This window comes from Gorilla gorilla, chromosome 3, assembly GCF_029281585.2.
Source record: "Gorilla gorilla gorilla isolate KB3781 chromosome 3, NHGRI_mGorGor1-v2.1_pri, whole genome shotgun sequence".
NCBI lineage: Eukaryota > Metazoa > Chordata > Mammalia > Primates > Hominidae > Gorilla > Gorilla gorilla.
In genome coordinates, this window is record NC_073227.2 from 171,822,009 (window position 1) to 171,835,228 (window position 13,220).

General features: G+C 35.3%; 1 protein-coding gene across 4 annotated transcripts in view; it reads right to left on the bottom strand.

Moving 5' to 3' along the window:
- Nucleotides 1-13,220, bottom strand: part of LRBA (LPS responsive beige-like anchor protein) — a 766,360-nt gene that overhangs the window by 540,538 nt on the left and 212,602 nt on the right. For all 4 annotated transcript variants that reach the window (XM_031010185.3, XM_055385519.2, XM_055385518.2 and 1 more), the window contains exon 34: nucleotides 12,351-12,412. In XM_031010185.3, coding sequence (XP_030866045.3) covers nucleotides 12,351-12,412 — 62 coding nt within the window. The remainder of the gene's footprint in view (nucleotides 1-12,350; nucleotides 12,413-13,220) is intronic.

A 13,220-nucleotide genomic window follows, 5' to 3' on the forward strand; every position in this document is an offset into this window, starting at 1 on the left:
AAAGGTGGATTATCACAGAACTAGATTAACTACTATAAAAGTATTTCTCAACTACGGTAAAACAGGAGGTACATTGAAAGTAACATAGTATAAATAAAAAGCACTAAAGTTGACAAAAGGGGCACTTAAAAACAATTAGAGTAGTAATACAAGTAACACGACATCAGTGTTACTTGTATTTTGGTACATTTTGTTTAGTATCCCAGAAAGGGCAGTCATTAATAGCTAGCACATAAAAACCACGGAATCATCTTTGGGAGCCTATTGAAAAAGTGAATGTTATCCATTAGCCTTGTCTACATGGAAATGAAGGTCAGAAATGGCTAATCTATGAGACCTCTTCTAGCTCCACCAGGTTAGGAGGATGAGAAGTGCCTGAATTCTGTTAAGATGTAGGCATAGTTATCAGCCATTGTTCCAGAGGTCACAAGATTTGCAACTTCCCTAATTACTCCAGTAAATAACATCACTGTTGTAGACCCTAAGGTTGGCCACCTTTTGAGATGTCTTTTCAGACTTTTGCATTTTGCATTTCTTTTTTTTTTTTTTTTGAGATGGAGTCGCCTGGGCTGGAGTGCAATGGCATGATCTCAGCTCACCGCAAGTTCCGCCTCCTGGGTTCAAGCTATTCTCCTGCCTCAGCCTCCCGAGCAGCTGGGACTACAGGCACCCACCACCACGCCCAGCTAATTTTTGCATTTTTAGTAGAGACGGGGTTTTGCCATGTTGTCCAGGCTGGTCTCGAACTCCTGACCTCAGATGATCCACCCAGCTCAGCCTCCCAAAGTGCTGGGATTACAGGCATGAGCCACTGCTCCTGGCCTAGACTTTTGTATTTCTGATGACCAGATCACTTCAGCCAGACTCAAGATTCATGACTCAAGGGTCCTGTAGCCCTCACCCAGAAGTGGACTCAGCAAAAGAGGACCATTTTCCACTATCCAATGATTTTATCCCCAAACTATCAGCAGCACTCTGACCAAAAAAAATATGTTTAAAAAACCCTAGTCTCCAAATTTTTAGGGAGGCTGATCTGAGTACTAATAAAACTCCACAGTCTTCCATTTAGCCAGCTGTATGTGTATTAAAGTTTTTCCCTATTGCAATTCCCCAGTATTCATAAATTGGCTCTACCTTGGCAGCAGGCAAGAAGAACCTATTGGGCAATTACACTGGAAATACTGAATAAATGAAGAGGATTTTGTGTGCTGTTAAAAAATGCTCAGATTCGGCCAGGTGTGGTGGGTGACGCCTCTAATCCCAGCACTTTGGGAGGCAAAGGTGAGCAAATCATCTGAGGTAGAGAGTTCAAGACCAGCCTGGCCAACATGGTGAAACCTTGTCTTTACAAAAATAAAAAAAGTCACCAGGCATGATGGTGGGTGCCTGTAATCCCAGCTACTGGGGAGGCTGAGGCGGGAAGATCACTGCGGAGGTTGCAGGGAGCCAAGATTGCGCCATTGCACTCCAGCCTGGGTGACACCGAGAGACTCCATCTCAAAAAAAAAAAAAAAACACTGATTCAGAATTCAGTAACTTTAATTTACAACCTACTTTGCTCTGTAAACAGTACTGCATAGTTTTACATGCACTGCCTAATAAGATCCTTTTTTAAAATTGTTTCGAGAAAGTAGTGTTAGAATTATATGTGGATCGTAAAAATGTAATTTTTAACACGAGATATACAAATATTAATTTAAACATTAAATTTATAACAAAGGATACGATACGTTTAATTTTGTTTAACACCTTTTACTAGTTAAAAACTTCCTAGCATCTTCTATCTCAATACTTTTTGTTTTTTTCTTTTTAATCTTTCTGGGTACATAGGAGTATATATTTATGGGGTACATGAGATGTTTTGATACAGGCATGCAATGCATAATAATCACATCCTGTAAAATGGGGTATCCATCCCCACAAGCATTTAGCCTTTGTGTTACAAACAATCTAATTATACTTTTTTCATTGTTGTAAAAATGTACAATTGAATTATTATTGACTATAGTCACACTCTTGTGCTATCAAATACTATTATTTTATTTATACCATTAACCATCCCCACCTCTCCTCCATCCTCCCACTACCTTTCCCAGCCTCTGGTAACCATCCTTCTCTACTATCTCTGAGTTCAACTGTTGCTTCCAAATTTTGCCTATTGTGAACAGTGCTGCAACAAACACGGAAGCGCAAATATCTCTTTGATATGCTGATTTCCTTTCTTTTGGATATATACCCAGCAGTCAGATTGCTGGATCATATGGTAGCTGTATTTTCAGTTTTTTGAGGAACTAAAAACAATTCTACATAGTGGTTGTACTAATTTAGATTCCCACCAACAGTGTCTGATTAAATCTTTTTGTTGTTGTTTTGAGACAGTCTCATTCTGTCACCCAGGCTGGAGCTCAGTGGCATGGTCTTGGCTCACTGCAACCTCTGTCTCTCAGGTTCAAGCAATTCTCATGCCCCAGCCTCTCAAGTGGCTGGGACTACAGGCACACACTACCACACCCGGTTAATTTTTTTTTTTTTTTTTTGGTATTTTTAGTAGAGATAGGGTTTCACCATGTTAGCCAGGCTGGTCTCAAACTCCTGCCTGTGATGATCCATCCACCTACTCCTCCCAAAGTGCTGGTATTACAGGCATGAGCCACCATGCCTGGCACTAATAAGATCTTAATATACCCATTTCACTTAATAAGAAACTGAGACTCAAGAAAGGAAAGTAATTTGCCAAGGTTACACAGTAAATAAGTAATATAATAAAAAACATTTATTAAAATTCAAAATCTAAGAGACGGGTAAATCACCTGAGGTTAGGAGTTCAAGACCATCCTGGCCAACATGGTGAAACCCCGTTTCTACAAAAATACAAAAATTAGCCGGGCATGATGGCAGGTGTCTATTAATCCCAGCTACTTGGGAAGCTGAGGCCAGAGAATCGCTTGAACCTGGGAGGCAGAGGTTGCAGTGAGCAGAGATCATGCCATTGCACTCCAGCCTGGGCAACAGAGTGAGACTTCATCTCCAAAAAAAACAAAAAAGAAAATTCAAAATCTAGGTCAGGCACAGTGGCTCAAGCTTATAATCCCAGCACACTGGGAGGCTGAGGCCAGTGGATCACCTGAGGTCAAGAGTTCGAGACCTGCCTGGCCAACATGGTGAAACCCCATCTCCACTAAAATACAAAAATGTGCCAGACATGGTGGCGTGTGCCTGTAATCCCAGCTACTCGGAAGGCTGAGGCACGAGAATCACTTGAACCTGGGAGGCAGAGATTGCAGTGAGCCGAGATCATGCCGCTGCACTCTAGCCTGGGTGACAGAGTGAGACTCTGTCTCAAAAAAATATATATATATATTCAAAATCTATCATCACAGTATTTTCCTGGCCTCAGCCTTTTCTTAAAAACCCACCTAAGGCATCTTTTTCCTTCTTCCTTTTATGACCCATGACAGAGACAAGAGCCACCTGTACATAGTTGACCTCAAACAGCTGAGGAATTCAATACTAGAAAACCAAATAAATTGCATCAAGATTCTGATTCTTTTATTCAGGCCTAAATCAAAGTTCAAGCCTCAAATTTTGCTAAAACTGTATATATACTTCTGAATTTTCATATTATAAAATAACAGCTTGAATAAAAATAGGTGCCTGACTAAAAAATGTACAACAGATGGAATGTTTGTGCAATTACTCATATAATAATCATTCCCTCCTAAATTATACTATGTCCTATTATGTATGTCAAGGTATGTAAATTACTAAATAATAATTTTATCGCAGCACTAAGTTAAACACTGCAAATACCATAAACATACAGCAAGATTTAAATCTGGATCCTGAGAAGCTGGAATGCCTAATATTAACTCTGACTACTCTGACTAAAATCCATTAAATTATATACTATTCATCAAAAACTATATAGTATGAGAATATAGCTAAAACTTCTAAAAGTTATCAGAGAGTTTGGTATTAAACAAAGGCAATCTCAAAATTTACACTTTTAACCTAGCCTCTCTGTAATTCCTTAACTTCAGTAGATTGATTAGAATAGGAAAAAAAAGTACTAAGTAAAAGCAAGCAATGATAGCTGAGAAACAGAGACACTGATCTGTATTCTTTTTTTTTATACTTCAAGTTCTAGGGTACATGTGCACAACATCATTAAAACCAAAGAAAAATGTTATGCTCAGAATATTCCCATTTGTGTATTTCTCCCTTTTCCTAACTCTCTTCTTAATCCCAAATTTAAAAGACTAGTTGTAAAACAGTAGGGTGCCAAATTAAAACACATTTTATTTTCAGATGTCTCCACACTCACAGGCTGACTTCCTGTCAGGAAGAGTTCCATTTCACTGAATACCCCAATCAGCGGGGAACTTGCAGAATTAAGTGCCAGTTGATATTACTTTGTTTTGCATTTACCACCCTTGAGAATAATGTTCAAAGATCTAGTTATATAGTCAGCATGGTATCATCCTTCTGACTAGACTGCCAAGCCACAGGGTGTACTGCCAGTTCCACAAAATTTACCTCAAAGGTTGTGTTTTCTAAATCCTAGTGTGCTGGTGAATCCATAGGACGCCTGTATTTCAGGTCAAATCCTGAATCTAAAGTTAAATTATGTTTTTCTTTGGTTGTAACAACACTTTTAAATCAATATTATGGAAACTCAAATAAAGATCAATTAATGCTCACCAACCCATCAACCTATTTTATTTTTGAAAAGAAAAAAAAGTACTTTACTCCGATTTATTTTGTATTAATGTTTTTGCTATTGCTTCAAGACAAATGTTTCCACCTTATAATAGAAAGTTATCTGTTATAAAATTTTGAATCAATAAAGCATGCTTGCATATCAGCAATAAAGTACAGTTATTGACCTGATTTTAAATATTTTAAAATAGTTCATGCATCTAAGTTTTTCATGACCAATTTATATAGCTTGAATCTTCACCTAACCTCTCCAACTACCATAGACTTCCTATCCAGTCCTCACAAGTCTATACTTCCTTCTTTTAAGGTCAACTGTTTTTACTGCGCACAAAATGAAATTCTGAGCATTTCAGCAAAGAATACCTACTTTCTCGGGCTTTGTATATTATAAGAACAAAGCATTCACAGCAGCTCTAAAGCAAAACGATATGAGTGTATTAGAAGCCTACCCTATTGATTCTCATTCCATCTGCAATCAAAAGGTCATACATAGGTAGTAACAATAACAAAGCTCAGGGACAATCAATTTATATCCACTAATTTTTTATAAGTACGTTCTAAGGATAAGTTACAAACACATCAAGAAGGAATTAAAAATTCCTTTTTGAAATTGAAATTAAAATGTACTGAAACCAACATTTTCCAAACTTATTTAACACTGTATATTCTTTTCATGGAACAATTTCTTTTGAGACTGGGTCTGCTCATGTTGTTGCCCAGGCTGGTCTCAAACTCCTGGCCTCAGGCAATTCTATGCTTCAGCCCCAGTAGCGGGGATTACAGTTGCAAGCCACCACACTGGGTAGAACACCTACTATTATTATCACAAGGTACTCACTGTGGAATTTGCTGTATTGAAAAAGTCAGATAGTGAGAGTTGATCAAACAAGCACATGGCTACCACAATTTCAAGCAAGGAAAATTGTTAATGTCCGTTTAAAATTATTATCTTATATTACAATTATTTGTCTCTCTCACTAATTGTCTCTTCTACTGCTTAAGGAATAATAGATGATAGTTTCCTTAAAGGAAGGGGCTTGTCTTAAAAGCATACGATACATGTTTGCTAAATAAATGAATAAATAATACCAGAAGCAGACATAAAGAAAAGGACTTGGGCAAGGCAGATATATTCACACAAAGCTCTGTAGAAGAGACAGCATTTGAACTGAGCCTGATTGACCATAAAACTGAAAATTCTAAATGTACAGAATAATGGCCTCCTCAAACTGCTATACAAAACTTCGTATCATAGGATTTCCTTATAGGTGAAAGAAATGCATAATGAAGTTAAGAAGGCTTGGCCGGGTGCGGTGGCTCACGCCTGTAATCCCAGCACTTTGGGAGGCCGAGGCAGGTGGATCACGAGCTCAGGAGATCGAGACCATCCTGGCTAACACGGTGAAACCCCGTCTCTACTAAAAATACAAAAAAATTAGCCGGGTGTGGTGGTGGGCGCCTGTAGTCCCAGCTGCTCGGGAGGCTGACGCAGGAGAATGGCATGGACCCAGGAGGTGGAGGTTGCAGTGAGCCAAAATCGCGCCACTGCACTCCAGCCTGGGCGACACAGCAAGGCTCCATCTCAAAAAAAAAAAAAAAAAAAAAAGAAGGCTTATTTCTATTTTGATTAAGCAACGCATAGTCAAAATTTCTATTTTTTGGTTGGCAAAAAATAATCCTTTATTTCATTACCTCAATTATCTCTTTGAAATAAATACTTCATTTTCCTAATACCGGATAGTAAGTTTTAGTTAAAAAAAAAAAAAAAAAAAGGTTGAAGCGTACCCTAAACACAGCACACTATGAATAGCTAACCACTCCACTTAAAAGAAATAAATTTCTATTTACATTAAGTTCAGCAGTAAGTAAAACTAATCCACAGTAATAGAAATCAAATCACTGGCAACTTGAGGTGACAGAGGTGGGGATTGATTGAAAAGAGGCACATGGAAATTTGAGGATTAAAATGGTTGGGTATATGTCAAAATTCACTGAACAGTACACTTAAAATGTGTGGGTATTTACTGTATATAAATTATACCTCAATAAAGTTGAGGTTTTTTATTTATTTATTTATTTTTGAGACAGGGTCTTCCTCTGTCACCCAGACTGGAGTGCACCAGTGCGACCCTAGCTCACTGTAACCTCGAATCTTTGGGCTCAAGCGATCCTGCTTCAGCATCCAGAGTAGCTAGGTCTACAGGTACATGCTACCAAGTTCGGTTAAATGTTTTTCTTTTTGGTAGAGATAGGGTCTTGCTATGTTGCCCAGGCTGGTATCGAACTCCTGGCCTCAAGCAATCCTCCCACCTGGGCTAAAGTGTTTTTTTTTAAAAAAGAGGTCTAGGCTAGGGGCCGGGCACAGTGGCTCAGGCCTGTAATCCCAGCACTTTGGGAGGCCTAGGCGGGCGAATCACCTGAGGTCAGGAGTTCAAGACCAGCCTGGCCAACATGGTGAAACCCCGTCTCTAATAAAAATACAAAATTAGCCAGGCATGGTGGCAGGCATCTGTAATCCCAGCTACTCAGGTGGCTGAGGCAGGAGAATAGCTTGAACCCAGGAGGCGGAGGTTGCAGTGAGCCAAGACCACGCCATTGCACTCCAGCCTGGGCGACAAGAGCGAAACTCCATCTCAAACAAAAAAGAAAAAGAAAGAGGTCCAGGCTGACAAACATAAGGAGACCCTATCTCAACAAAAAAATCAAAAAATTAGCCATGTATGCTGGCATGTGCCTGTGTCCCAGCTACTTGGGAGGCTGAAGCAGGAAGATCACTTGAGCCTGGGAGGTCAAATGCAGTGGACCATGATTGCACCACTGAACTCCAGCCTGGGCAACAGAGCAAGACCCTGTCTTAAAAAAATGAGGTGAATCTGATTAAGTCACAAGAAAATGAAAAACCAAAGGCCCTGCTCATAAATGAACACAACTACACTATTTGGTAATGATAAAATTAGTTGTCTTAATGAAAATGAAGATTTAATATAAAAACTAATTAATACAGGAAAGTATGGAGGTATTTCCTAATGAAAAAGACCAAAAGACAAAGTCCAAAATATGGTGACTTATGATCCATGTTACCATTGATTTATCAATTATACAAGTATATAAACATTTATATGGTTGAACAGTACTATACTGGACGCTGGGGATACAATAGAAAAAAAACACAGTGCTTGTCTTCAAGACATTTGCGGTCTACATGGAAGAGAAAGGAAAACAACAGGCAACTTAAATATAGAATGAAATTAACTATGCGTGAGTGTTCTGCACAATACCTCATTTAGGCATAGAGTTGTAGGGAAGAGAGGGTAAAGGAAATCTTTCCAAAAGAGATTGTAATTTATCTAGGAGCTAGCTAACTGATTCATTTTTTCCATAAATATTCACTAAGCCATAATGTGCTAGGTACCAGAAATACTTTAATGGACAAAGCAGAAATAGCTGTTACCTTCATAGCGTCTAGAAAACAAAGAGGGATACTAACAGTAAACAAGTAAACCAATTAGCATATTTATACTTACAATTTGTGGTAAATTCTATAATGGGTGCTAAGATTAAGACAAAAAGATACCAACTATAGATATGATCCTCGGAGAATGAGATAATTAAGTTGAGCTCTGAATGATAAGCAGCAGCTAACAAAAGTCACCAAGTTAGAAAGAGGGGCAGCTTAGAGAAAGAAAAAGCATGTACCAAGACACAAAAATATAATGGCATATTTGGGTATCTTTAAATAGTTCAGCATGGCTTGAGAATAAGTGGTAAGAAATGAGGTTCAGGCATTAAGAGAGACCTAAATGGTAAAGGACACCTTGTGCCATGTATGGAGCTGGTTTGCCCTTTTTGGGTGTGGTGGAAGAGAGGTGTTTTAATAATCTTCTCATACTGAAAATATTCATCTATAAAATCATAACTATAAAAAAGAATATTAATATCATATATTCAGAAAAAATAAACTCAAAATGGAGAAGAAACTTGGGATTAGAGAAAAGAAAGTATAGAAGAACAAAAAATAAAGAAACTTTTTACTGAAGATTCAGGAAAAAAATTCAAACATAAAACTGACATAAAATAATCATAACAACTATCTCATTCTTATAAATTATTATAATTTTAAAATTAATAATTCAGAGGTACAGAAAGAAACACAAGTCAAAAATGACCAAACCTTATATCATTACTTTCATGTAAAGAAAATATTTCCCAAAACAGCAACAATCTACATATTTTGTTGAAAAATTTTTTAAAGAATAATCAACCTAAAATAGTATTTTAAATTAACTTTTGCTGCTAATTAATTACTCAGACAGGATGCCAGTCCAGACTACACGGTGCTTCTAGTTTTTCTATATACTGTATGCATTTCTGATAAATGGGAAAAGAATAGATGACCTGGCAGAAGGCTCAGACAATAATATGTGATTTACAGGACAAGAATGCAGCTACCACAAGATTTATCTGACAGCCCTCTCCGATAGTGGACTGTTGAGTATCCGATGGAATGATTTCTAGTCTACAAAGTCTACTACTGAGTAGCCATACACATTATTTATTTATTAGATGTTTTGGGTTGAAACCATTTTTAAATGATGCACTTCACAATGCACAGTCATAAATTTAGCTTTAAACCCAAGAAGGGAGGTAGTGTTATTGGAATGTATGTCAGACTGAATTAGGACGAGCAACACAACACTTTTATAAAGTGGCCTTGAATGCAACGTCAAGTCTTTCAAAAATGATATTAATGTCAAATGAACAAGATACAAACACTTTATATAATGCTGGAGTAATATTACTTGAAACATTTGTTTAACATTTTCTTTAAATTCATATATATTTAAAACAGGTTTATACACATATACAACACATTTGGCACACAAATAAGTTGCATGTTTGTGAAAAACCACCTGAAACACAGTTGAGAACTTGTTCAATTTTTGTGTATTTGCAACAGAGAACATACAGTTTCCTGAAGAATGTAAGCAGTCTTATTTTAAGAAATAAAGAGGATTTAAATTGATCTTTGGAACTTCAGTCATTCTTGAATTATTCTACATGGGATTCAACAGATGAATAAATCTATTTTTACAAACCTCATATTTTAATTATACTCAAAAATATAATGCTGAGTATTATGAGAGGTTTCCAACTCTAATTAATAACATTTTGCCTAAACAATATTAACATTTAAATAGACTAAAATATGAAATGGTGCCTAATCAACTATTATATATAGCCTAATCAACTATTGGTAAATGAGTGGACATTGAAAACAACAATCTTAGTCGAAACAAATATATAGTGATCTGTTTGGTTTTATTGTCAGCTAACCAAATGTGATCATTTCCTCATTTCTTAAATTTAGGCTCTAAATTCTCTTTTACAAATAAAATGCAGTTAAACACCTTATTAAAAATAACACAAAAAGAATATAAGTTTTGAATGGATTCAAGAAAAATAATCAGAGCATGGCTGATTGTCATGAAATTAACACCAACTAATTTGTAAAGTTCTAAATCAAATTTGCAGATGTTAAGTTCATAAGCATATCCCATTATTTATGTGATTAAAAAGTAGTTTTTGACCTGATCTTTCGATCTTTGGCACTCCGTCCTCTCCATCTCCTCTTAAAAAATTAATTAAAATTTTAGCAAGATGGTAGCTTTTGCTTCCCACTCTATCTCAGACCAAAAAAAATTATCAATCAAACTCAAGCCATCCTCACCCAGGATCTGTAAAATGTCGACTTGAAATTCAATTTCATATCTCTTAAGCTTTCATGTAGAAAAAGACAGTTCACTTCTTAACAAAATAAATCACTTTTGTGATTGCCAAGTTGACCTCTTTGAATTAGGAAAATTCAAAGTGAAAAATGTAATTATCACCCCAGAACAATCTGTATACATCTGGAGCTAATTCTAGCTTCATTTTTCACATCATTTTTCACACTGTGCTATATCTTGTAGAGATGCCATGGAACTTTTGAAGAACTCACAAAAAATGTTAAGGACTTCAAATACCCAATAATGTATTTTATTCAAACAAAAACCTTGACAATTTCTGACTTGAAACTTACTCTACTACATGATCTTCATATCCCATTTGATTGCATTAGTATTAAACAGTACTGTGACATACATGATAAATAGGCATATTAAAACATGTCATTCTTTATCTTTGCAGCTCCTAACATTAAAATATGCAATATACTATATTGGAAATAGCTTCCATGTACCAAAAATACATTCAATTCTTCTAAACTAGAAAGTAAAACTTCATTGTGAAAATTCACCTATGAAACAATTATATCACTATGAACAATAAATTTATATTCTTGTAAGGAAACATCCAAAACCATAAGTGAGTGCTCTTTTAAAGTGAGGGCAATTTCATGTAGACGTAAGAATGCTATATGACAATTTCTATCCAAGAAAGAAACAATTATTTCTAATCAAATGGCTTAATGAGAAATTTTATCTAGTCAGCTTTTGAAGAATTGGAGTTTTCTAAATGAGATGATTAAATTATAGAAACATGATTCTCACTAAATCTAAGAATCATAAGCATACTAAGTAACTACTTCTCACAAGTTCATTACAAAAATCCATTAGGTGTAATCTCTAGAAGTAATTGTTCTTATTGCACCTTATTGACAATGCATAGTATTGATTTTTCACACCTTCTATGATTCTTTAATTTATATTCATGAAATGTCCATCAGCACAGTCTAAATAAATTTGGCATATAGGCACTAAAACAAATAAATCGATGCAAAGAAACATTAATTTTGCATTATCCTTATTCGTTAGGCAAGTAAACCATGAGAGTTGTAAATGAAGGTCAAAGGTTTTGAAATGGGTCAAAACCCTTGACCTCTAGACCAATACCTTTCCTATTAAAAAAGGCTATTTTAAAGTTTTAAGTGGGGGAATTTACTACCAGCAAGATATCACTTTAAAAGACTACAAAGAAAACTCAATAAAAACATTCATCTGTTTAATTGCAAAACAGAAAAGAAAACCTCACAGGATACATGATTTTTATATACTTTTTTTTTTAATAATCATTAAAGTTTACCACATGAGGTACAAGGTTTTGGAACACCTAAAATAATTTTGCTCTTAGGAATTTATTTTCTACATCTTATTATGATAGCTGCCACATTTTTGTTAATGTTTTCGCAAATCTACTGTGCATGTCAAAAATAATTACCAATGACAAGGATTCAAAATCATTTATAGCTCATTTTATAACCTCTGCACAAAAGGGAAGTAAACCCATAATTCCCAGTGGAGTCAGCGTGGCACTCCACAAGATATAGAAATAAATCTGTTTTTATAACCTTAATATATACAGCAAAGAAATTATCAAGATCATTTGATCTGGACATTTTTAAAGTGACTCTAAAAACTTTTGTTTCTCACTTCCTCTCATGCTTGCTTCAAAATTATCTGCAAGTATCAAAAATAAGAAGTAATCCTTTTGTAATACAAATAAAATTATTTTAAAACAGCAAACTCACAATTTTATTATACCAAAAATTTCAGTAATGCAAATATAAAATCCCCCATGAAAACAAATTCATGTGATAATCTACTTTTAATTCAATATTTATTCTTGCCACTCACCTGAGAACACAGTAGCATAACCAATTCCACAACTGAACTACTCGACTTCATGCAAACCAGACCTATTTTAAAGAGAATTTTAAAAAAGAAGTTATAAAGAAAACAAATGAGGATTTGTTACAATTTCATCCAAACTGTTTCTTCAAATAGTTTTTTCAGACTATTAATAGTGCACATTTAATCACATGATCAAATAAGGTACACTATAGTTAGTTTAAAGCTGGCTTCAAAACTACCACCATTTTTTGTAAAGTATTTCATTTCAGCTTTCAAAATACTAAAACATTTATTACAACTTCATATATAATGACATTTCACAATACTCATAGAAATGTGCACAACATATGCCATATTGATCAATATCATCTACATTTTGTTTTGGAGAGAGTTGATCGTTATACATGCAGAGAAGGGAAATGGCTCCCTGACCTTTGCTTTCTCCACCACTCTCTCTCCCTTCAACCCTCTAGCTATCAATCAAGTTTCCATTTTGTTTCATGGCAGCAGACATCCCAAACACTCTTATTAGTACCTTGACCTCTGACCTCACACTAAACCTTAACAGAAATGCAAGCCGTTGTCTGTTATATATTCTTGATTTCTTATAAATTAATTCATTTACTTTTATGTTTCATTTTGGTTCACCAAAAATATCTTTAGAATGGATATTTTATATAATTAATACCTATTTAAAGAAGTCTTTGGTTTTAATTACCAAAAAATATAAAGTAGTTCATTCAAAGAACATTTTATAATTAGTATCTTAACAAAGCAATGCCAATAATTAAAGGGACTAAATTATTAAATTGCATTACTAATAATCAAAAAAATTACAATTTTTTTATTCTACATTTTTCTAAGCAAACACAG